This window comes from Brachionichthys hirsutus, chromosome 9 (assembly GCF_040956055.1).
Source record: "Brachionichthys hirsutus isolate HB-005 chromosome 9, CSIRO-AGI_Bhir_v1, whole genome shotgun sequence".
NCBI lineage: Eukaryota > Metazoa > Chordata > Actinopteri > Lophiiformes > Brachionichthyidae > Brachionichthys > Brachionichthys hirsutus.
In genome coordinates, this window is record NC_090905.1 from 12,286,288 (window position 1) to 12,311,984 (window position 25,697).

Sequence of the window (25,697 nt, forward strand, 5' to 3'; positions counted from 1 at the left end):
CACGTTTCCACACATTCTCCCCTTCACACTCACTGGATTTCCTGTTGCGAGTCAAACCCGATGGAAAAACGAGATACGTGAAAAGAGGAAGAAATTAAGCCCCGTTGAAAAATGATAAATGCAGTCGGACTTGGCCCGTTAGCAACCGGCATTCCTGAGACAGGTGTAGCGTGTTTACCAAACAAACAAGCAACACGATGTCAGAGAAACGGAAATGGTGACAGGAGGTTGCATGAGCCGTGCAGAGAGGCCTGGTATCCACGCTGGCACATCTTTTGAGGACTTTGAAGGCATTTCAGAGATTTGAGAAGACTACCCGCCACACCAGGATTGCCTCGCAGAATTTGTCTTATGTTACTCACCTCGGGCATCCCGGGGCAGTTGTGGTAGTTAGCTGGGGCCATCCAGGGTCACAGGCCCTGATGGGCAGTTTTTAAGCTTCTCACTTTCCTGATCACATTCCACTTCAGGGCAATGGGAAAACCCATCTCAAATCACAATCAAGCAAAAATAAGCACTTGGACCCGTCAAGCCAGACATGGAGACTTCCGACGTGAGCCATGACTTTGACCTCCAACAAAATCACTTGGAGCCGTACATCTGTCCCACTTCTAACTGGTCAATTTGTGGATTTATTGGCGTTTTCATACGCATCAAACACGCTTCATGCATTTCATGAATAAGACAGAACAGTCAGCAACGATAGCTCACTCTGTAGTCCTTAAAGTTACAGCTAGAGAGCCACAAACTGTCGGTTGATCAGCTTCACATGCTACTGGAGGAAAATAGGAAGGAGCAGGCGATAATAACTAGCCTGAGGCGCTAACTTACCTTCCCAGAAAGGAATGCAATCATTAGCTTCAAAGGCCATTCATCTTGTGCTCGTCTTTGACACAGCAACGGCGTACACTCCCATGTTGTTGGTGCAGAGAAATGTGAAGAAAGAGTTTAGTTGTTCACATCCCAGTAAAATGCCACAGACTCCCATATAAAAAGGTGGATCATGATCAAATGAATCTGTAAAAATAAACTTTGCTTACCGTATTAGTCATCGTACCGTGCTGTTGATGCAAACACTCTTAGTTGCCGGACCACACTGTTAAATAATAGTGATCATTTATATAGCTGGATACCACTATCATACTTCCACACTTCAAAACATCATGCTGTTAAAAAAATAATCTAATGAAATGATCTTTTGCTCTTAATGTCGAGCCGCTTTGTTCAGCTTTTGTCTCCAACAGACGGCTGTCGTCAGCCCGACCTCTGACCCACTGCGATATCTGCTCAGCAGACATAAAGGCACTTTTTTTTTAACCAACAATAGAAGGTCCTTCTCTACTTAGCCTTTGTTTGGCTGAGACAAATCCATGGCAGGATAATGCCTCTCTTACACGGGATCTTAGATAGCATACCGCGGCACCGCCAGCAAAACCCAAAACACAGACAGCGCTTTTGTCTAATGTGGCGTTTAAAAATGTGTTTTTTTTACAGAATGGTGAGGCACAAGCAGGACGAGCAGTCCGACTTGAATAGGCTGTGTAAAAGGGGCTATTGTTAGCCACTATGTTGATTTCCCAGGTTGCAGGGCTCACACTTCTGTGCACGACGCTGGAGTTACACCTCTGGTTGGAGATCAAGCTTTGTGCTGAGTGGCTAATTGTTCATCATGTGCTTGAAATAACATAATGTATGTAAAGTAAATCATGACACATAAGTTATGTGACAGAAATGAAGGGTTCGTTAATAAGGCGGTCCGATGTTGTCCCACATGCTTTGCTGTCTGAACCTAACAAACAGCGTTTGACCAGTGATCAGAAGTCAAAGGCAGCAGCTTCGCTTTGAAAGGCCAACCAGATGTTGCATATTTATGGCCGACTGCTACAACGTGCTGAATGTTTTATGGATGCGAGTGGCAGAGCGTTATTCTTTCATGTTGCCAGCACAGATACAATCATTTCCATCCATTCTTCGAATGCTCTGCTGCAAAAACAAATTAAAATTCTATTCAGCAGCTCGGTGGGATTTCTGTGCAGCTCCTGTGTCTGTCGGGCATGTCTCACTGGCCGTGAAGGGGATCGCCATGTCGTGGCAGGACAGAAGAATATTTGTGTGTGTGTGGGGGGGGGGGTGACGCAGCAGCATAGACATCGATGTTCTGCTCTGGATCTAGTGAGGATCAACGCTAATGAAAACCTCCAGATGAATGATAATATTTGAGTCTGCTGGATGTGAAAGGTTCTGGGTTCGGGTTATGTCTCGGTCAAAACGCTTCACTGAAACCTCCTTTAAGGATTTTACATTCATTCTACTAAATAAAGCATTATTTAGTAGAGGTTTCCGTAATTGATCACTGCCAATGATTTCTAATACTCATAAAGTGCACATGAAAGTCGTGAACCAGTACCTGCCTACTGGCCTTGGTGGTTAATCATGAGCACTGTCTGAACGTCGAGAGCAAATCACAGGTTTGATTCAGATAAAACACCTTCAGGGCTGAACATAATGATCTCTAATGCAAAACAAAGAGCATCTGAGGACAGACATAGCTCATGCACAACACGCCCACACTGCCGATCTGCACACACACACACACACACACACACACACACACACAAGCCCGTTTCCACCCTGTACCATGGAATTAAGAGTGATTTACATCACACCCAGATGCCATTCGGGAGAATTAAGGCTCAAAAATATAATAACACTTCATAATCATCGACATGTTGATAATAAAAAAAAAGGGAAGATTGGAATTTCATTTAAGGGCATTTCAAACACGACATAACTTGCAAATTGCATTGTCTGAGCAGCAAACAACATAATCACCAACATTACATCTCAGGAAGTCCTGCATTATGTCGAACGATTTGGGACGCAGCTCTTTGTGCAGGTTTGTCACGCCGCTGCTCAGAGGTTTTACCTGCAGCCAAGACAGTCACAGCGAATAAAGAGTAAATGATTATAGGTACAAACGTAATCCATAGAAACCAAACAAATAAAGCCCTCTGACTCGCAGGGCGACTTCAACGTTAAAACATTCCCCCGAGAGGCTGGACAGCATAACTATGGGGGCACATCTACCGGCATCTGGGAGATAATCCTATTTTCCTGAACAAGTTTAGCAGTTTGAAATACGAATGAGGCGCTTTGCTCGGGGCCACAGCAGGATTAGAGACACGTCCTCATTCCGGGAGGAGACACGTTAACCCCCCAAACCCTAAGGTTGTGACACGCGATACTGAAGGTGCTGAACTTAACCATATACTTTAACTGGCGCAATAACAGCTGAATGTATTCCTGAGAAGACACCTGCTTAACCTCGTTTCCGGAAGACTCAACCTCCGGAGAGACTGAATGCTGCAGGCTTTAGCTGCGCAGCTTTCTCATACGTGTCAATTTGGAAGACCAGTGTACGATTTCACGTTTTCAGAGATTTAATTGTTTCACTATTCATAGTCAATATTTTACTAGGACTAAACATTCAGTGTTTTAAATTCTGTTCTTAACGTCTCTGTTTAGCCGTTTTAATTACTCCAGGTGGATCAGCCAGTCGCATGCTGGCCTGAGAACAGCCCACCTTTACGTGACTGTTTTTATTCTGATTCATAATCGTGTTACGGTTTGCTCTTCCCTCCTTTTTTGTGAGTAATAATGCATTGTTTCCTCCACCGTTGAGGATTTTTTATTTTTTTTTCCCAGTGTGGTTTTATTGTCTGCCTGCCAGAAGGATAGCACAACATACCTGTCAACCCCCTTTCACTGCCAGACGTACTCAGGACCCATTAGAGCCGTACAAATCAACTGGTGCCCGTATGTAGCAGGGCAGATTTTGAAGAAGCAGCGACAGCGCCACAAATTTCTGTCACTTTCTTTACCATTGCGAGATGGAATGATTTTAGCATTTACTCATTAATTGCTTGACGTCTGAAACTACGTAATGGGTGCTGCCCCCTCCTGGTAAGGATAGGCACCCACCCCATAAACATCTGAGCAAAAGAATAACTCGTCACTTTTAGTACAGCTGTTGTTCAGTAGCGCAACACAAATTACGCACAAGGCCATGCTAGTGTAACGTGCCGTTTAAGGGCACGAAACCAGCTAACATGAATCTGCAAGAACCAGCTGCATATTTTACATCACTAGAAATAAAGAGACTGACACGTGTATATTTTTAAACGTTCCTATTTTATTTTCTGTGACTAAAAAGAGGATTCCAACACAAGGCAGGACAGAGTAAATCAAATACCAACACTGTATGCACTGTAAAAAATACAGAACAAATGATCAAATTAAACCGACGCGTGTGCCCCCCAATGCTCAAGTAAATCTCTGAGGGGCATGGGGAAGAGCTTTAAGCAGAGACACTGGGGGGGGGGGGGAGAAAGGAGTCCCATTGCGAAAGCATTGAATTACCATATCACTGAGGAGCAAATACAAAGCTCCTTGAGAGCAGCGGGGATCCATCATCCAGTGGAGAGCGGTGTTGAAATGTAGAAATTTCTGAGTACTTAGACTCCACACACTGGTAATAAGTAGGGGGATGGGGTGGGGGAAGTTATTTAAAGCAGAAATCCTGGCAATCAATGTTGCAGAACATGTAAAAAAACAAACAAACAAGCAAACCATGCGAACATCAATAAAACTACAGGACAACGTGGAAGGGTTAGAACCCTAGGCCTCCTCGAGCCATGCAGTACCCCAGCTTGTTCTGGTTCCCGAAGAAAGACATGACACCCACATAAATCTCGACTGGAATGTTCTGATTCAGTACCAGGACGCCGTTGGCCTTCCCGGGAACTGGCTTCAAGGCGTGTGCTTTCTGTGCTGCTTCCTCGAGCTGCTCACGAAATGTGTCAATCTGTAGGCCAGAGGGAGTTCCAGGTGAGTGTCAAACTGATTGAAACTTCGTAACAAGCTCGATACACTGATCAGCCGTAACACTGACAGGCGACGTGAACAACGGCGATTATCTCTTTATCATGACGCCTATTAGCGACTTGGATATTTTACGAAACTAGGGAACATTTCGGCCTCAAAGTTGATGTGTGTGGATTGAAAAAAGGCTACAATGTGATGATTCTGGGAAATAATCTGAGACGCATTTAAAGGGTTACAGTTTTGGGGGCAGCAGAGTATGCTGAGGTTCTCTTTGGGAGTGACCAGGTTGGACAGGATTAGCAATGAGGAAAGAAGAGGGACAGTGACGGTGAGACGTTTTGGAGACAAGGTCAGAGAGACCAGACTTTGATGGTTTGGACATGTCCAGAGGAGAGACAGGGACTATATCGGTAGAAGGATGCTGAGGATGGAACTGCCAGGGAACAGGGCTAGAGGTCGACCCAGGAGAAGATACATGGACGTAGTGAGGGAGGACATGAGAGTGGCTGGTGTTGGGGAGGACGGTGCAAACGACAGGGTAAAGGGCATATTGTAGCATATTGTTTTAGAATTGGCAAAAACCCTCGAACTGCCTGTTGACAGTCATCTGTTGTTACTTGATGTGGTGAATAAAAACAGACGGCAACTAATATAAAACTAGCACAGAATGGGTGTTGAATAGTTTGATTTCCAAATGTATTAAAACCCTCTACTGTAATCACTAAACCAATTACTAGAGTATGTTTTTGTCCCACAAGGCCAAGAGGTGTAATTATAGAAATATGTGTAATTACACCTCTCTCCTACTTTACAATGAAACAGCCGTGCACAGTGCGACAGTGTCATCACACCTCGCAGGACGTCAACTACTCATCGGGATTTCACTCATTTTTACAAGATCCATATTTAGTTTATTTTCATACGTGAAATATTAATTTGTAAGGACAAGAGTGTCAAACGTGAAACTAATAAGTAGTTTGAGTGCTGGTTTTATTCATTATATCTGATCATTAGTCTCACGCGTCCCAAGTATTTTATTCTGTTGCAAACCACAGATGCTACAAGAATGTCTCTGACACAGTTACAATGGGTATGACTCATTTGATGCAATGATGAAGCTCAATGCACTCTTATAGTTCTGTGTCTCCAGGACTCTGGGGGGACACACCTCCACCTGGTTCAGGCATATAATTAAATATTAGCAAATATTTCCAGAGATTTAAGCCCACAAGCAGTTTTAATAAGATCTGAGAAATGTGACTTTAAAACAGAGGCTACTACTGTTGTACTTTCTTCTTGTCCCGTGAGCGGTCATCACAGCAAATCAACCTTCTCCACTTCACCCTGTCCTTTGCATCGCCCTCCCCAACACCAGCCACTCTCATGTCCTCCCTCACTACGTCCACGTATCTTACCTCTAGCCCTGTTCCCTGGCAGCTCCATCTAAAAGCCGTTAAATGTGACATCTGTCTATTGAGTGTAAAAACATTTATCTCTAATAAATATCTGATATTATAAATGTATGCAAACAAGCCCACACCTTTTTTGCGTGGATCTTCACCATTAAATAGACGGGATAAAATGATTGTATTAAACCTCACCATGCTGATCCACTTACGTCGCAGAGCGCGGCAAACCTTTCACTGGCGTCCCTCACAGGGTGGTGGGTGAAGCTGATGAAGGGGTAGTCGATGGCGAAGGGGTTCCACCTGGATGTAAAGGAGGGCTCCCTCAGCCGGTCCCAGAAGATCCTCATCCCCTCCCCATCTCTCCTGAACACACATACGAATGTGTCAGTGACTCCAACCAGATCAGTCCCTTTCAGTAGGCATGATATATTGTGATATATTGTGATATATTGCCTCTGGCCACGTCCTGACGAACAACAACATGCAGGCTGTGCAACCTGCTACCTGTTGTGTGACAATTACAGAGCTGTTTTCACCTACGGCTTCACCTCAGGCTTCATCCAGAAGTGACAATGGTGCTGAAAACAAACTGCTCTTCTGCGCCATGGCTGTTTCGTTTTAATGAACACAGTATTTTCTTCAATCATGCCATCGCAATATTCAAAACCTTGTTTAACGTACGGTGGCTCATTTTTACATCGCATTTAAGCCCCTGACCACTAGTGGGCAGCGTTCCATCTTCATCCATACATCTTCTCTACCACTTCATCCCTAAACGGGTCGGGGGTCGTGCCGGAGCCTATCCCAGCTGACTATACGGGCGAGAGGCGGGGGTACACCCTGGACAAGCCGCCAGGTCATCGCAGGGCCACGCAGACAATCATTCACACACACACTCACACCTACGGACAATTTAGGGTAAGCAATTCACCTAATTTGCATGTTTTCGGTGGTGGAAGGAAGCCGGAGAACCCGCAGAGAACCCACGCAGACACGTGGAGAACATGCAAACTCCTAAACGGAAAGGCCCCAATAATTGTTTTGGTTAGCGTTTCACGTTTTATATCTAAACACTGTGCTGTAACCCCCCTTCACCCTGATTAGAATCACACCAGCAGCGGCGGAGCAGACCGCCGTGTTTAATTCACGAAGCTTCCTCAGGAAGAAAAACCAAGGAGGGAGTCCAACGCTGCTGGAATGAGCTGAAGCGAACAATTGCCATTGACCGAAGAGACTTCAATCCCCCCCCCGCTGAGGTGAGATGCCTGAATAAATCAGTTAAAATACATTATGTTTAGTCCTTCAGAAAAGAGCTCAACAAAGTTGGCTGAACTGAGCCCAAAACATTCATGTTCATTGGGAGGAGAAGAAAAGAGTATTTAGCATTTAGCATTTTTATAAAGGATTTCATGTAAATGCTGACCGTTTATTCTTGAACTAAAAACCATGTCACATTTATCAGTAGATCAAGCTTGCGCTGCAGAAATCCAGTTTCAGCCCAAACTCGTATCCATTTAGCCTCCTGGGAAAACGTGACGTGGTTTTTACATACGATCAAAGTTACTGTAATTACGTCTAAGTTAAAAAAACACATCAGCCACAGAGAGTCATGAAAGCAGACCAGAAACCTTTGAGTGGGCCGGCCTTGGAAACAGGTCCGCACATTCATGAGAGCTACACCTGAAAAAATGTATAGCTACCTTCTGATGTTTAAAGAAAATGCCAGTAATCTGTCCTCGGGGCAAGCATGAGGAGAATCTGATGTTTACAGATTTTAGATGTAATCTGCAGCGTGCTCATCACACCCTCTATCGCCGTTTTAAACTAAATACCGTAGGTTTTAATGAAAGTACCCCGGGGTCGTAGCCGTTGTCGGTCGACAAAAGACATCAGTACTCGTGCAGATCCCACTTGGGAACTGAAGCCAGAGTTGATCTGCTGTGAAAAGCGTTACAATTCTGTGTTTTACTGTTTGCCCATCAAACAAGTGTGACATCTGTGCTACTGTTCACAAGGATTTCACACGCCGTTGCAGCTTTACTTAGACAAAGCATCCTGCAAAATAATTCAATAAGTCAGTAGTACTAACGGTGCATAGTAATAGATACAGTACACAGTGAACTTTGCATGTTCTTCCTGTGTGTGCGTGGGTTCTCTCCGGGTTCTCCAGCTTCCTCCCAACACCAATAACATGCAATAGAGGTGAATTGCCTATAGGCATGAATGCGAGAGTGAGATCGCTTGTTTGTCTTTCATGATTAACTGAAATTTCCCTTAAAGGGCTTCACCAAGTTTTCAATGCTCTCTTGTTTTTGAAATGATGAATATTGAAAAGGAAAGTGTCAGTTTTATTCCATGCATTCCTCTTCCAGTAAGCAGAGCCCTGCTGTCATCAGCTGCAGGTTGATGTTTGGGATGCTGGAGATGAGTGGGCTGCAGGAGTCTGCCGAGCGCTGAACTTTGAGTCTTCACACCCAGCCGACGATGACTCAAGAGGGAATTTATTAAATTTCGCAACACCCTGAAACCGTGAAGTGAGACTTCGCATAACTAATTACAAGTCAAGCAGAACTCTTAGAATCTTTTAGAGCAAAAAATAATAACATTTTCTGGTAAAGTATAGCCAAATAAGATTAATTTATTAATCAAGAAAATTTAAATATGTTTGAAAAATAAAACATGAAATTGTACGTTTTTTAATGCACCCCCCGAGACCGAGTCATTTGATTTTGAACAGATATGGAGTTCCGATCCGATACTTCTATAATACATTTGAAAAAATAAAATAAAGATGAGTGAAAAAAACGGATCCAGGATGTCCCTTATTTTTTTATTTTATCATCTTATACAGAGAACTTCTGTGGCGTAGCTTGAACATTCAATTAATAAATAAAAAACCTTTTCCCACTTTGGACTTGGACTAGTCTAGTGCAACAGAAAATATTAAATTCAAACATTTAAAATAAAATGAACCTCAATCGCAATGTTTTTTTTCCTAGCCTTTGTGTCGCTTCAATTTTAAATGACCATATAGTCATGTCTGATGAGCATGCTCATCAGTAAATACTATCCAGCATCACCTCCATCAGAATCAGACCGTCGAACCGGAAGACCCGGACGAAGGCAGCGACGGCGCTCACCCTACATGGAATAAGTAGAAGGGAAACCCTTATGAGGAGCGCGACGCTGAATTCTATCCATCGCGTTCATGACTAACAGCCATTATTTAATAACGCCATGATGAGCAGAATGAATAACATGGAATCAACTCCTGGTGGCGTTCAGGCATTTGCAGCTTGCCCTTATAATTGGCTGATCCTGTTTAACAAAAGAGGAAAAAAAAAACAATCTGGGAAAAACCCAGATTAAAAACAGAAGCCAGAGGAACCTGCAGTGACAGGCTTCAGTCCTGGGTCAAAGGTAATAACTCCTAATCATATAAAACCGATAGACGGATTACGTTTTTGATCATATTTATTAAATGTGTCTATGCGTGATCCCCCCCCCCCCCCGTCTTCTTGGAAAAGGTGGAGTTTTCTCCTTTTCGTCTGCTGACATAAAACAACAGAGGAGACAATGTTATTTCTGCATGCTTCTATCCTATCAGTCAGTCATCCATTCATTCTCCAGAGTAGATCTCCCAAACTAAACATACTGGCATCAGAGATGAAGCATGAAGGGCAGGACGCCTTAGCACCACCTACACAGACCTGGTTTACTTCAACCATGATAGTAGGGCTAGTATATATATATATATATATATACATATATGCACTAGAGCTGAACTACATGATATTTAACGTGACTTGTTCTCTTCAAATGTGATTGCATGGCATCATGTAATGCTCTATTGATTTATCCGGATTCTACATGCACTGATGGATTTGTTCGACGGTCCTCTGCGAGATCATCCAATCCGTCGTCTCCAGTTAAGAGAGATCAGCTTTTAAACAGAGAAATGCTCGTGTAGCACAGCAATTAAATACATTTTGAGGTTTCCTTATGCGTGTGGATGTGCAAACACACGGGAATGTTTTAGTGTTCAATAACGTGCATAGACGTTGTAGATAGCAAGCTGCCGCTTTAAAGCTCCTGACATGCATAAATAGTGTCAGCAGTCGTGATAAAGTGCAGCTTGTTATAGCCACCGCGCACGCTGCAGTAACGACTGTGTGTGTGTGTGCGTCTGTGCAACAATCCTCCTCTTTTTGCATAAAGAGGTAACAGAGGACATACATAAATCAAGATGCAGGCAATTTCCCAACAGCCTTCTGATTTCCATAATGACCTGTCACCGTGACGCGCTCATTTTACCACGTAACTTGTGCAAGAGCACTTCCTGCCAAACAGAATTTTACACCTGAGGCTAAACAATCGCTGCGTATCTGCCGATATGTCATGGTCCCAGGGAGGGGCGGCATCATAGTGCAACCACCATCCCTGTTTACACAAGTACTCTGAGAATGACAGCGCTGCCGCTGAACACTGTGTACCTCCAGAGTCAGAGAGCGAGAGAGAAAGGACGAGGGCACAAAAGCAAAGCCCGGACTGAAAGACTGATTATATTTCAGTAAAAGCGAGTGAGCAATGGGGGGGGGGGTTATGTTTGTACACATTGGCCTTTGTAGGAGAACACAACTAGTGCCCTTGTATAAATGGGGATATTAAAAAGCTTTGGTAAATTCCACAGGTAAGCTATCACAAGGAGCGGGACCGGCCCAAACAGGCAGAGCAGGGCTGGGCCTTTCAGCCAGAGGCCTTGGAAGCCTTCGCTGTGTTGATGCGGCAGCGCGAAGGTTTGGACTTTCACTGCACCTCGATTCCATTCCAAATCACAAGGAACAAGGAAAACGGGCCACGCCGAGTTTCCCCAAGAAGGCAAGGTTTGGTGTCACGAGTTTAAGAGAGGAAGTAGCGAGGCTAAAACGTTCTGCACCCTCCGCTGGCCTGAGCAGGAGAGTTCCAAACACACACGCATGGAGTGAACGCGGCATCCTGAGCTTAAGAGCAACCGACGGACATTATTCACCGGGCTTCCAAACCGCTTCAGACTCATAAGTCAACACACAAGACAAACACGAAGCTCGGTGCAGTGCGTCATGGCAAGCGTCCCACATTGTCTCAGGGTGAACAAACAAATCTGGTTTGATTGCTCAATAGAGCCTGCAGGTTTGTCAGCCGTCCATAATCACATCCATGCGAGACAACAGAGCGGGACTGAAGCAGCAGAGCTGGAAAACAAAGACCAACACGAAGAATGGAGTTCGCTACACACACACGCACACACACACACACACACACACACACACACACACACACACACACACACACACACACACACACACACAGCACTTTGTTTCATCAGTCAGGTACAGCTTCTCATGCGAGCCGAAGGCCTGCATTCTGCAGCCGCGTTTCTGTCCTTGCCGGGATGTAAAGCTGCATCACAGCGTTAAGCTGCAACTCAGAGCAGCGTGAAGTCGGCTAACGTCCATCCAGCGCCGCTGCACAGGACGGAGACGTCCCGTCCTCAAATGGGACGCGTACCGCAGGCAGAGTACGCGCGAGTAAAGTTGTTGCAGTTCACGCAGTGAACATCTTATATTCAAGCCAGGTTTTTTCAAGCACCTATTAAAGGAACAAATTAAGGGTTTCTCTAATCCAGGTCTCTGTCCTGTCCCACATTGGAGACGTCAAAAAGAACCAGAATAGGTTTTTGGGTTAGATGTTTGTTTTGAAGCCAGTCATTCGTTATAATCAGGCACCGTTTATTTGTTGAATACATAAATAACCCCTTGATACTTAAACCATGAGCTGTTCTCGAGCGCCACCATCAGGCCAAGCTTTAGAATTAGATTCTAATTAGAATTCATTCATCTTGAAAAAAAAAACTAAGATCTCCCTCTCTCTCTCTTCTATGAAAGTGCTGAATTCAAAGTGAATAATATGACTTAGAAAGACTTTTTACCTTCACGAGAGCCTCTGTTTGCTGCTGCAGGCTGTCCTTATTTCAACAGTTATTATCTAGTGTTCTAGGATGTAGTCCAGTAGAAAGTGAATAGATGTAAACACTATGAATGTGTCCAACGTTCCGCAGCAGCGCCGTTCATGCAGCTACTTTGTTTCCACCCTAGTGGAGATCAAACAGCTCAAAGGGCTCCGTGATTCTCCTGCAACATTGTTTAATCTCGTTGCTGCTTGACTTCCTGATTCCATCATAAATATAAATCTTCCTCTCGTGCCTCCATCTTCACATCTGAAATAGAACATCTGCTCCAGAAGGCAGGCCCAGCTTCCTTGGTGTTCATCAGTGTGTTCAGTTATTTGGCGGACGTTCAATGGTTCTATGACAGTTTAGAAAGTCAGTGGCTGCAAATTATACTTAAAACAGCTCGAGGCCAAATCGATCCCAAGGATAACATTCAATTGTGATTTTTTTGAGTCTAGTTTTAATTCCTTGATTTGATCAAGGACTGAAATGCAGTGTGTGTGTGTGTGTGTGAATCAGACGCGAGTCAGACGGACTGCTGACCCGAGGCGGGGCAGATGCAGCCACCGTGCAACGACTGCCCTCTGCTGTCTGGTTGCGTTCGCTGCTTCAGTTCGGTCACGTTTGTTGAGGTGTGTTTGCAAAAGCTGCGGAATGAAAGGAACATGGTCCAAACTGAGCCACAGCCAGGACCGGACTCCAAGTAAAGATCGCCACCCTGCAGATAAGTGCATTTATTTAACTTAAATATAAATAATAATCCTTTCCCTGTCAATGAGGAGGATGTTCAAGTCTTTAAAGCTGATTTGTGTTGCTGAAGTTGGGGGACAAATGATGCACCGGTACCTCCGACGTCGAGCGCGGCCAGAAAGGACTGCTGGGATGCTGAGAGTCCGTCCAGCATTCAGAACTATGAACAGTTGCTGACGCAACCTGCAGCGAGGCTTCTTCAAACCTCCACACCCAACTCTCTCAGACAGGAATTAAAAATCACAGGAATACGCTGGGTAATTACTTTGTCTAGACGGTTTCCCAACAGATGCAAAGTATACGGTGTCTTTTCTCCAGCTGGACAATGTGTGATGAAAACAAAATCACTGGCATTCCCTCAACACTTTTTAATGACATCATCAACGTTTTGGAGCAGCTGATGAGGGCACCAAAGACAAATGAAGGCAGTGTAATTTAACATGCAGACTATAATACCGCCGTCACCTGCGCTTTGATTTCAAGCTAAGGAAATGGCAACAGAGAAGATGAAGCAAAAGATCTGAGATCAACACACGTCATAACCGTTTAGCCATCACAAAAGAAAGTGCGGAAAGTTCCATTAATGAAATAAAGTAAGCTCAACGTGGCCAAAAATCGCCTGATCTGACGGCGGAGTTGTGAAACGTGTTGCAGCTTCAGGCAGCGCTGATGCACGCGAGCAGCTGCAGAGTCACCAAGGCAGCGTCGAACAGACGGAGGGGATCCGGCCCACGCCGCCGCACGCCTCCACCGACGGTGCACACTGACATCCAGTGGTCAGATCACAACCGTCAGCTGCAGACGTGTAGACGCAGCCACAGGTGTCGAGTTACAAAATAACAGCATTCCACATGAGACGATGAAATATCAGACTTGTTCATCATCCCAATATGAGCCGACGGAGACGAGGACTCTCCCCCGTCTGCGTGGACAGTGCCGAGGTGGAGCAGGTGAACCCCCGTCAGGCTGGACCTGTCGATGCCATCAAAGAAAAGAAAAGCTCCGCTCCAAACTACGCTCAGAGACTCTTGAGGAGGATCGGGAAGGACAGGGGAGCGCTAGAAGCCTTCAGACTGGCTTGCACACGGCCCAGGACAAGAGGGCGCCGCGATGGGTAATTAAAACCGCCCCGGAAGACAAATGGTACCCACGAGGTGAGGCGAGGAGTCTTCACCGGGTCCACAGGAGTGAAAGATACCACCCACCACAGTCAGAAGCATCCAGGCCGAGGCAGAGCGTCTCCCCCCAGGCTGCGGCACCCCTGAACTCGTCCTCCACGCTCCACCAGGAAAAGTTTATTCTCGTGAAGTCATTATTCATTAGTTTAGACACTTTCTGACTCGGGCAGCGTACGGCACTGTCAGTTTAGTTCGTAATCTGAGCTGCCTCTGGAGCCTTAATGGACATTTCACTTTGAATGTGGAACAGATAGCACTGAATGTGGAATAGCTTGACTCCACATTCATATCTTAACGTAGATCACATGAACAAGAGGATCTGAGACGCGTCGCTCATGGTCACGATGTTCGCCTGTTCCCCTCAGCTCAGCATTTTATGGTCTGGAACTTCACAGTTCCCGTCTCAACAATCCCATCAGGCAGCGATTTCCAGTTAAAAACTTCAAAAAGGACAATCCCAGCCTGAGGACGGAACGGCGCTGCACAGCAGTCAAACTGCAGTTTACAGCGCGTCTGCCCAGACGGGAGTAAAGAGACCAGCAGCGTTACAGGAAGTTCACACGAGGCCGCGCAGCCTCGTGTCTGCTGGATATGCAAATTAACAGTTAGTTGTTTGCAAAAGTTCGCCCTTCCTAACTTAAAGGGCGTTCAGGTTAAATTAGATGTTACCAACCCCAAAACATTAGCATAGCGGAGCGGCAGAATAATATTAAGCGTCTGAGTCGCTGTACTTTTCTCTCACATTGATTTTGTGATGGGGGGGGGGGGGGGGGGGGTGTTGCGTACTCTTACAGCTGGAGGAAGGATTAATTTTTTTTATATGTTCATGAACTTTAATGTTTATCAGTTTCTGCCAAAAACAAGACACAATGACCTAGACCAGAAAAAAAAGAAGAAGACGACAGCAAGAAGACAAGGAGAAAGATGGAGGAAGAAGCGAAGATGAGAATGGCGAGAGAGAGAGAGAAAACATGTTTGAGGCTTCAGTCTTTCGCTCTTTGCTGTTGCACTCCCGGGTGGCTTTTGCAAGGGTTTTATGTATAATTTAAAGTAATGTGCAGAGATAAAGCCCCCAATAAAAGGCAGCGCTCTGTAAGCTCTTCACAGCGCGTTACGTTTTATTCATCAAATTAGCTCGAGTCGCTTTGCTATCCCCTGAGCCATCTTTAAAAGGTTTAGATGAAAGGACTGCATTAATTTTGCCACTAATCAGTCAAGCGACAGCTCCAAGTCACAGCCATGGAGTCCTTACCCCGATGAACTCCTCCTCCTAAAACTCTTTGGTGAATCATGCATATTCTCCCAATCACTGGAATTATTTAAAAAAAAATGGCTGTCTGTTACTTTTTCTCTTTTTTTTTTTTATTGTCTTCAAAGTTTTCACAAAACTTCCCTCCCTGAGAATAAGTTAAGAGATTGCTACATGATGCGATTTCAAAGCAGACTTTCTGAAAATGGTTCAAACCGACGGGAGATCCGAACTCAAAAATCAGTGAAGGGCTTTCAGTTTTAAGTACCAGAAGTTTCCCCGACTATCATCTCGCGCCGTGAATGAGACCGTTAACCTTCCGAGACGTGGCGGCGACGCACGCCTTCTGTTGAAGGGCTCGTCACGGGGCCGACTTACTTGAGCAGGGAATACTTCGGGAAGCTGAAACAGCCGTGACAGATCCGGTCCACCAAGTTCAGGGCGATCCTGTGCACGTGGTCGCAGCAGAACATGACGAAGTCGTATTTGAAGACCAGCAGAGAGTTGTCAGTGATGAGGACGAGACGCTCCTTCTCGTTGTTCCAGTGGTCCACCCTGAAGGAAGCAGAGGACAGGAGGAATGTCAATGAAAGAATAAACTGGAGACCAGTAGCTATATGAGCAGCTAATTATGCTACCTTCAGCAGCAACTGTGACACTGCTATACTGGTGTAATACTTTGACTTGCAGCAGATCAAGCAGGATCTCTGGCCTCCAAACAGTCAGTCCACAGACGAGCGTTCCGGTTCTTCTGGGTTCTTCGTCTCGCCACGATCCCACGGATGCCACTTTTGTTCTCGTCGTCTTCCTTCGGAATTCCGGATCACTGATCTTTCCCCGAGTTAAGAGAAGCCTGCAGTTCCTCCTCTTGGTTCCTGTGGATCTTTTGTGACTTCCTGAATGAGACTTCAAAATGCTCTCGAGACATTTTGGAAGGTCGTCTCCTTCTGGGAAGATTCACTCGTTTCAAGTCGTCTCACCACGGATCTATGGCAACCCAGAGCCTTAGAAATCGCTTTCAGAGCCCTCTCACACCGACGCAGTTCTTCCGCAGTACTTTTTTACTTTAATGTTCTACTGATCAGACCTACTGGCAAACTTCGTGCTTCTGAAATTGATCTATTTAAGTGATGATTTCACTGAACACTCTGTTAACTCCGTTTATCTTAGCGTAGACACCAGAAACGGGAAAACAAAAAAGTATTCGTTACATCTAAAGTTATATTATTATACAGGTGCAGGATTCGTTGTAGATGCCACATCCTCTTCGTGAGAGGACAGTGCAAAAAGGGGTTGCTACTGTGCATTTGAGGCTTTTTGTGCAAGGTGCAAGTCTAAAATCAGAGCTGTGCAGGAGGAAGTATAGTTTTGCTGCTCAATTATGTTCTTTAAAAGCCTCCAAAGAACCGCCGAACATCCCCTTGGCAAAGTTCATAAAATATGCACGCAAACATTTCTACGTTTCTCAATTTTAGGCGACAAAAGAAAGAAACACCTTTAAAACGACAAACTAAAATCTGTTTGCTCTCAAGTCCCTGAAGTGGGCTCAGAACTCTGATTTTACAAATGGGAGTCTCAAGGAACATCGTTTTGATTCTTCCTCACAACTGTGCATACAAATGCAGGCGATCTCACGACCTCCTCCAACTCCAGCTGGCAAAGATAATGAATGAAACATTAAGGCCTAGTAATAGAAATAGTAGAGGAACCGTCCGGATGATAAAATATAGATGAAGTAAGATAATCGGCTTCTTCCTAGAGCTGGTTGAGGAAGATGGATTTACATTTCCCAAGGTTTTCTGACATTAGTCCCCCCCGACCGGGCACAGTCAGAGGCAGCGCTACTGGGTGATTCTCATGAAATCAAGATTTAGAAGGTGTCAAGCATAAAAAATTTTAACATGCCCTTGAATATTTTTTTTTTGTACATAACATCATGGGGTGAACCAACTAAAACGTATATTTTCAGGATTAAAAAAAAAAATTGCCTATGTGTTTATCGACATTTTTTAGATGAAGCCCATAACAAATTATCAACTTACCATTACATGAAATATATGGTTAAAAATTATTATTTTTGGCCATTGTTACAGTAGACTCTTATTACTCATGCCAAAACCTATATATAACTCTGGAGAGAGTTACATTAATTTAATGTAATTTCCTATTAATTCTCATTACCGAAACATTTGTGAGGATTTACAATTGTGTTTATTTAATTACTTTCGTAAAAGATAACATACACATTTTGTATGTATCGGTCACTAAATAACTAGTATGTATATTTTAAAACAAAATATGATAATATAATTACTTAATCTGGAAAACAAGACCAGGTTGCGGTAATGAGAATCAATATTTCGGAAATGAGAATTTCATTAACTTTGGACAATGAGTCTGATACCCAACCATATTTGACACATTTAAACACATACCATCTTTAAATGAATGTTTATTTCATAAACCCCACAAAAGCAAGACACCTCCCGTGTGTTGATGAATCTTCAGCGTCCCAGGAACAGTTTTTAGATTGGGGGGAATCAATTCACTGCTGGTATTTATCTCCTCTTCTGACACTTTAAACAGAGTCACTGATGAATTGTTCTTCAGTTGATCATACAGACATTCAGCATTTGGGATACTGATCCCATACAACACTATTCTGTCTGCCAGATTCTTTAAAGCCCTATGCTTTGCCAACCTCTCTTTCGCTGACGCCATTTTCTTTTCACTTGATGCTTGCCTGCAACAAAATACCATACTTGAGTATAACATCTCATGAAAAAGATTGACACACAGAAAGATAGAAATAGATTGTTGAATAGACTGAGCAAGAGTTATAGTACTTCCCTCCTTTATTGGTTTGTTTATCACTACCGAAACATTGTATCTCTCCACCGCAACAGGCCCTCAACTGTTGCGGTGGATGAGTGACAATGAACGTTTATGCTAACGTAGCTAGTACATGATCTGCTAGCTAAACTATTCTTAGCCGTTAATATTTAGACCATACAGGGCCGGCTCTAGGCATAGGCGAGCTAGGCGATTGCCTAGGGCGCCACCTGCTGGAGGGGGCGCCACTCCAAGCCTCGAAAAAAAATATATATATATATATATATATATAAAAAAAAAAGGAAAATAATAAACGAATAACCGTACGTTAGAAAGCCCATATTATTAGCTTGGCGTTGCACGCGTTTTCAGCCGATAATTGTTCGTTCTGACGTGAGTTGTCACATGTCCCATGTTCGTGAACACACCATGGTTCTCCGACGCCTTTGAATGCGTCATCTCCGTGTGCAGCGTCGAAGCTGGAATAGTTTCCCTCTCCAGACGACGGTAGAACGCCATTATACCGTGGCTTATCTGTCTTTACAGATATTCTCTACTTCTTTCTGTTCAGTGATGTGCGTACATGCCAGAAGAACACGGCATAATAAATCGAGCTTTATTTGTGCCACGCAGTGCACACACAGTAAATCTGGTGGGAGCTGATGGGCAAAAAGCTCTGCAGATGCCAGTGGTTACTTTGGCTACCTGCAGAAGCTTTTCACACTATTTTCTGCCTCCACTCAGAGATGGTCCATCTTAAAAACACATGTCCACACAACACTGAAATCCTGGCCAGATACTAGGTGGGAAAGTCAGATCAACAGTGTACAGGCTGTGAGATACCAGGCTGCAAAAGTCAGAGATGCACTTCAGGAAGTGAGAGACCACACCACAGATCCGGTGGTAGAAATTGAGGCACAGTCTTTAGCTGAAGAGGTTGCATCATACCGTTCCTCTGTCTGTACTGTGATATGGGATGACATCCTGACAGAAATTCAGCATGTCAACAAGTTATTGCAGTCAGAGACAATGCAGATGGATGTTGCAGTTGATCTGAAGAAAACTGAAGCCTCTCTTACCAACCACAGAGACACTGGATTTGCTTCTGCACAAGCATCTGCCAAAGAAATGGGTGAGGAGATGAATGTTGAAGCTGTTCTTAAGCAGAAGAGACTAAGAGACAGTTCTCCTACGAGGCTCCTGATGAGGAACTGACTGAAGATTTCCTTTTTCAATATGGTGGTAGATGTCTGCATTGTGTCACTAAGGGAAAGATCACAGACAATGGGTGAAGTCGATAAAAGGTTCAGTGTGCTTGTCAACTTCCCCCAGCTGCCCAAGGAAGAGCTGGAAAAGCCGTGTGAGAGACTGAGCAGTCCGACCGGGATGAACAGGAACTGGCATCATTCCCAGATTTGCCAAAACCCAAAATGACCACCTTGGAACTTCTCAGTTTCATACAGGAGAAGAAACTGAAGGAGATTTATCCCAACATGTGGGTGGCCGTGAGAATTGCTCTCACTATTCCAGTGACAGTTGCTGCTGCAGAGAGGAGCTTCTCCAAACTAAAGCTTATAAAAACTTACCTGAGATCCACGATGTCACAAGAGCGTCTCAATGGACTTGCTTTAATAAGCATAAATCATGAGCTTTCAAGACAGGTATCATTTGATGATACCATCGATGCCTTTGCTGCAAGGAAGTCCAGTCGTGTAACATTTTAAATGTAAGCTATCGTGGAAAAATTATTTGCTATGTATCTGTTTTGCATTGTTTGTGTGGAAGCTGTCAGGACTTTCAATTTCCTCTTAATCTGAACAGTAGCCCTGTTTTATTTCTGTTTATTTATTTAATTATTATTTGTATTGTATAGCGTGTGCTAGTTGTTTTGAAGAATAATTAAACTTTTAAGGTCCGTCATATGGCTGTTGTTATTAATGTTTTATATATATATTGTTTGCCGTTATGGGGGGGGGGGTGCAAAATCATAATCTCGCCTAGGGCACCAAAATGGCTAGGGAGACCATAATTGGGTATATAATAATAATCAATAGAATCAATAACTTTTTTTTTTTACTTCAAAACTTCACGTTTCGGTAATGAGAACCAAAAGGTTGTGTAGCTACTTAAACATACAAACTCTGAAATTGTATCCGGAGAGGTAAAAAAAAATAACTGCTTACCAGGTAGCCATCTTGAATGTTACAGTCAATACTGTCCCCTCCAACAAAATTCCTTGCAAATGTAAGTTTCTTGAGGACTTAAACAATGATTGAAAATTGTTGCGGAGAATGAGAAAATGAGTCTTGGACACATTTTTATTCCTTGTTATTTTCACTAACTTTACTAATATTCTTCAAAGACCACATGTCTCTTCACTGTAACTGTTTATAGTATAACATGCACTAAAGTTTATTCTTTTTTATCTTAATTACTAATATTTCCATCTCATAGAACCCAAATCCAGTTATGGACATGTTGCGGTAATGAGAAATTTACCCTTAAATGTAAAGAAAAACAACAAAATTTATATTTATTATGGTAAATTAAAATCATGAGCAAATAGTACATTAAGATATGTCTATAATGGTATCATTATTTTGATAGCATTAAGTTTTATAATCAAAATGCTTCATGCCACCTTGTTTTCTGGTTTCGCGAGAATCACCCTACTGTATTACCCTAGAATGCTTCCTTTGTGTGTAGCAAGAATCCGACAGCGGCTTCTTCAGCCTCGGTAACTGCAGGCCAAATGCAGGACAAGCAATGCGTGTTTGACAGAGCAGCATAAACGGTATGTATTATTCATTCTCACATGTGCAGCCCTTTAAATGAAAGCCGCTGCAGAAGTGATACGAGCCGACATCTGAACGTGCACGTGGTTCAAGCCCTGCAGGGTTTTCATTCTGCTCTGCGTTCCAGGCAGAGGTCACCAGCTCGGGATAGATTTATGTCGGGTTCTGGACGGGAACAGTGGGATTTGGGTTAACTGGGGGTCCGTACTGGACGAGGATATATGCATAGAACTTGAGTAGCCGCCCTCTCTCTCCAGCGAGGCAGCGGAAACAACACAAGTGATACAGATGCATGAAACCAAACCTGCTTCAGTCATTTTCAGCTTGCATCATTCCCGTTAGCTGGAAGCCTGACACATTCTAATCCTTCCTCACGCCGATGCAACCCGCGATCCGGTAACGGGCAAAGCCGTTCAGAAAATGAATGAACATTCCTTCCTCATAGCCACAGAGGATTTGTGTCTTTCCACGTTTTGGAATTGATGTGGTGGACAGACTTTTAAAATGTACCTTTGAAAAAAACACCAACTTTGATTCTAGTTGTAACAAATGGTAACATTTCAAAGTTCCTTTGCAGTAGAGACGTGGCTCGATATCCTTCGTCAGGACACTTTTGCTGATTCAAAAGAAATGTGGTGGTTCATGAATTAATGAGGTGGCGGGGGTCCAAGCGACGCATTACCCAAAAACGCCATGAGGTATTCCTTTAGTACTGTGTACTCACTCTGCCATCAGCCACGTGCTTAGAATGCTGCCGTCTACTTCCTTATCGACCAAAGCCTCAATGTCCCTGATGGCCTGATTCAGAGTCCCAGGCTGAGGAGACAACAAAGCACGGAGTCACATCCTAATATTCCTTTGGGACAATCGGCTAAAGGTTCGTCTTCTGAGGCAGACATGCAGCACAAAACACAAAACTGCAGCGTCCCGCAGAAATAGAGGGCCTGCATGAAGACACAGAAGAATGCTTCAGTGCACGGCTAAAGCTTTAGCGTTCATACTGAGCTAGTCCAGCCTAACCCGGTGGCTAGACCGGTTAGCAGCTAGCTCATATGCTTAGCATCAAGCTGCTGGAGCTGCCATAGAGGCCACCTGCTGCATGCTAACTCTCCATCGTTCACTTTACCTTTCAAAAGCTTGGAAGCTACAATTTTCACTCACTGTCGAAATAAATGAAATGAATAAATAACCTCATCTTTGATCCATTTTGTCCAGCATCAGCCAATCAGAGCCATGCATTGTGCAATTGATGCCTCGAGTTCACTTCATTCAAACCAAGCCACTGGAACAGGCCCAAGACGTCACCAAAAATCACTGTCCCTTTAAAATCCCTCAGAAAGTGATGTCATTGTATCCAATTATATTGAATCGTATCGCGGGATTAACGTATCGATCCTGCCCTAATCCAGCCCTAATCCAGATACTCACCTGGGTATTTAACAATCCAGATATTCCCATTACTTTATACAAGAGGCACCGGGTCACAAAAACCACATCTTATAAAATATGCATTTAATTCATAAAGGAGTCTGATGTGAACCATCATGCAATCCGGATCCAGATCACCGTGTGGACGGTGTAAATCCAATGAGGAGGGGAATGAGCTGCTCGGCGGAGGTTTGTGCTCTCAGTGATTTTCTAGTTTCGTTTTTTTATCATCACGGATACACAAACGTGTATCAGTCACCGTGACAGAAAGATATTTAAATATTTACCCTCAACACGAAGAACCTCCGGAACTTGAACTCCTGCAGGTGCGTCGCCTCAGAGGCTGCTGGCTGGGTGGGAGGCGCTCCGCCCTCCTCTGCCCGCTCCTCTGACCGCTCCTCCGGGGCCTCCGTGACTCCGGGCTGCTGCGGGCTTGGCATTCCTTCCCCTACGACCTCCGACATGTCTCCACACCTTTTCAAATCACCGATAAACCGATATTAATTATTGATCAAGTAAAACCAGCACCGCCCTCAGTACATTTGACCAGGTCTTAAGTGTCGGGGGTAACTATAGCAGGTTCAACTCCTGTGTTCTGCGTATCACGTGACCTCCAGCGTGGATCCGGACCGAGCGCTAACCGGTCAAACTCAACGCGACGTTAAAACGAGTCCTTCACGTACCGCTAATAGTGGGCGCCGTGGTGCGAGCGAACCAGCGGGCAAACAGGCAGCAGGTGCAGCTTCCTTCTTCCGTGTCTGGCTTTTAAATTACGCCCCAGGTGCGGGGCGTATCCCCGCCGGGCACGCGGACCCGTGCGGTGCCGTGCGTAAAAGGGAACGCGCCCAAAGACGCAGCGGCAGCGTTTCGTCACGTTGAGCTCCAAGCAAGCCGTCCATCCCTCTCCTGCCACCCCCCCACCCCAGGGAGGAAGTCGACCAAAGACGAAACGTGCTTTCATTTCTCTGAAAATGAAAGCACGTTTGTGGTTTACGGTGGAACAGAAACCTTTTTTAAACGCTCCGCACAGACAGCAAGCAGGCAGTCTGTCGGGGGGGGGGGGGGGGGTTAACAACAAAAACTCTTCTCCTTTAGTAATGAACGGTCTGTGTGTTTGTTACTTTAACAAACTGGTTAAATCAATGTCTTTGCTCGAATATGACGCTCCTTGATGATGATGGTGAATATATTTATTAGATAGAATGTTAGGGTACAAGTACAGTCACACAGTAGCATGTATTACAGTACAAATACAATACCTTCAGCTCATTATAGCACCACAAATCCAGTTACTGTATTGACACAATACTTATTTACTTAATATATAAATGGGCCGTAGCGACACCTGAAATACTAAAACGCCTCTTTGGCCACGATGGCCGGATTATCAGACGGCGAGTGGCACAAAGAGCTTTCTGTTGAGGACTGTCTGTCATTAATAACTACATGCAGGTATCATATTTAGTGGTTGTCAATCACTGGGGGCCACTTCCCTGTCAGCTCTGAATCGACACTAAAGATAGACTCTCGGTTATATTGAACATTGACTATTTCCTGTAACACATGATTCAGTCTGTTTACGAACGATTTAGCTTGATTTGATTTCCTCTGTCAAGCTTTATGTTCCCGCCTTGACGTCTCTTCTTAAAATACCAGTGAATGGCATCCAGGATTGAAGCCAGCATTGAACCGGACAATGAACACAATGAAGCCGCTGTGGGATGAACCAGATCGGCGAAGGAGGAGGAAACAAAGACGTTTCCCTCCCACAAACCCTTGAATCGCGTCGCCGTCTCAGCGTCAGTCTGCGTGAAGCTAATGCGTTCTGGCGCGGCGTGCAGCGAGGCCGCTCATTCCCGACCGCAACTCTGTCAGGAAGCGCTTCCAAAGACTTGTTGGAAGTTCAAAACCCAATTCAGTTGTAATCTTGCAGCCGTCAAAAAAAGAAATATAGATGCGTTTCTAAAGAAGCTGTTTCTGCACGGTTGCTTAGCTACGCCCACACACAGATTGTAATGCTCTTTGGTGCCGTGTGAATGGCCAGCAGCTTTCAATACACATCTTATTTAGGATGCTTTTTTTTTTTTTTTTGGAGTCTGCAGTCAAGTAATTATTCTTCTATTCAGTCCGGAGCTTTCTTTCTTCGCTGGGTTAATAATATATGTTCAGATGTTATTTTTTCTCTCTTCACTGGTGGAAGAGGCGAGAATTTCCTCAAAATATCCACCAAGCCGTAAATCTCGCTGTTCTTCTATTTAATTCTGTGGCGACTGCAAACTAAAGAGCGGCTGCATAATTGAATCTCAGCCCTGGTGGCATTTTAATGGAAATATCTCGGCATGACTGCACCGAAACATTGGATTTCTGATGCCACGTGCTTTATGGGGGGGGGAGCGGTGAACTTTAGAAGCCCATTGGCCCCCGTGACGCCTCGCATCGGCGTGGAAGCGGGGGCAAGCGTAATCCATATTGTTGTATCTAGGCCAAATAATCAACACTTTTGCAGAACGGGACACGCTCGCTGCTGCCAAGCGAAGCTTTCCAACTGGTGCCGCTGGTCCCGACGTTTATGCTTCGGTCTCCCACGGCAGGTTGTCGGGCGCTCTCTGAAGATGTTTATCACAAGTGGACTTTAACCATGAATTAATAATAGCTTAAATAATGCATGCTGTGTTTCCGGCGGTTGTTTGAGGCGAAGCAGAGCAGCACAGAGGCTTGTCCAGGGTGTCCCCCTCCACACTGCTGGGATAGGCTCCGGTAGATTCCCCCGACCCGGATTTCGGAATAAGAAAATGAATGACTGAATGAATGAATGAAGCACTATTATGGGATGGTGGGGTGGTGAGTCGTGTTCAGCCTGTTAAAAATACAGCTCAGGAAATTATGTGGCCTCATTGCATTTCTTTAAACTGGTATTTCTTCTTTACAATACATGACCATCGCTTGCCTTTATTACTCACAGGCTGCTCACATTCACTCGATCGGTGTCAAACGCTTCGTGAAAAGTCTCCAGTTTTGTGGCGGGTTTTTGTATTCATATGTTTTTTGTACTTGGTCTATTTTTACTGCGTACGGCTATACCATAGCGCTGTAGTTTGTTGCATGTTGCATGATTGGACCGAGAAAAAAATCCTAGTTTGTGAATCCTTTCACTGGCATATATATCTTATAACATATATATTA

General features: G+C 44.4%; 1 protein-coding gene across 1 annotated transcript; it reads right to left on the minus strand.

Moving 5' to 3' along the window:
* Nucleotides 1-4,195: 4,195 nt before the first annotated feature.
* Nucleotides 4,196-23,221, minus strand: tprg1 (tumor protein p63 regulated 1). The gene is made up of 6 exons (XM_068743692.1): nt 23,198-23,221; nt 22,802-22,988; nt 21,811-21,902; nt 15,838-16,014; nt 6,503-6,656; nt 4,196-4,864 (listed from the first exon to the last, which is right to left on the minus strand). Exons 2-6 carry the CDS (start codon nt 22,976-22,978, stop codon nt 4,670-4,672), a joined length of 795 nt encoding a protein of 264 aa, XP_068599793.1. The 5' UTR covers nt 22,979-22,988; nt 23,198-23,221; the 3' UTR covers nt 4,196-4,669.
* Nucleotides 23,222-25,697: the final 2,476 nt, after the last annotated feature.

Bases quoted from the DNA above. Each gene is read 5' to 3' on its own strand.
- tprg1 (XM_068743692.1), bottom strand. From the start codon at position 22,978: ATGTCGGAGGTCGTAGGGGAAGGAATGCCAAGCCCGCAGCAGCCCGGA. The intron at 21,903-22,801 runs GTAAATATTTAA...TTGTCTCCTCAG, and splicing joins GGAGGTTCTTCGTGTTGAGG to CCTGGGACTCTGAATCAGGC. The intron at 6,657-15,837 runs GTAAGTCGGCCC...ATGTGTGTTCAG, and splicing joins CCGAAGTATTCCCTGCTCAA to GAGAGATGGGGAGGGGATGA.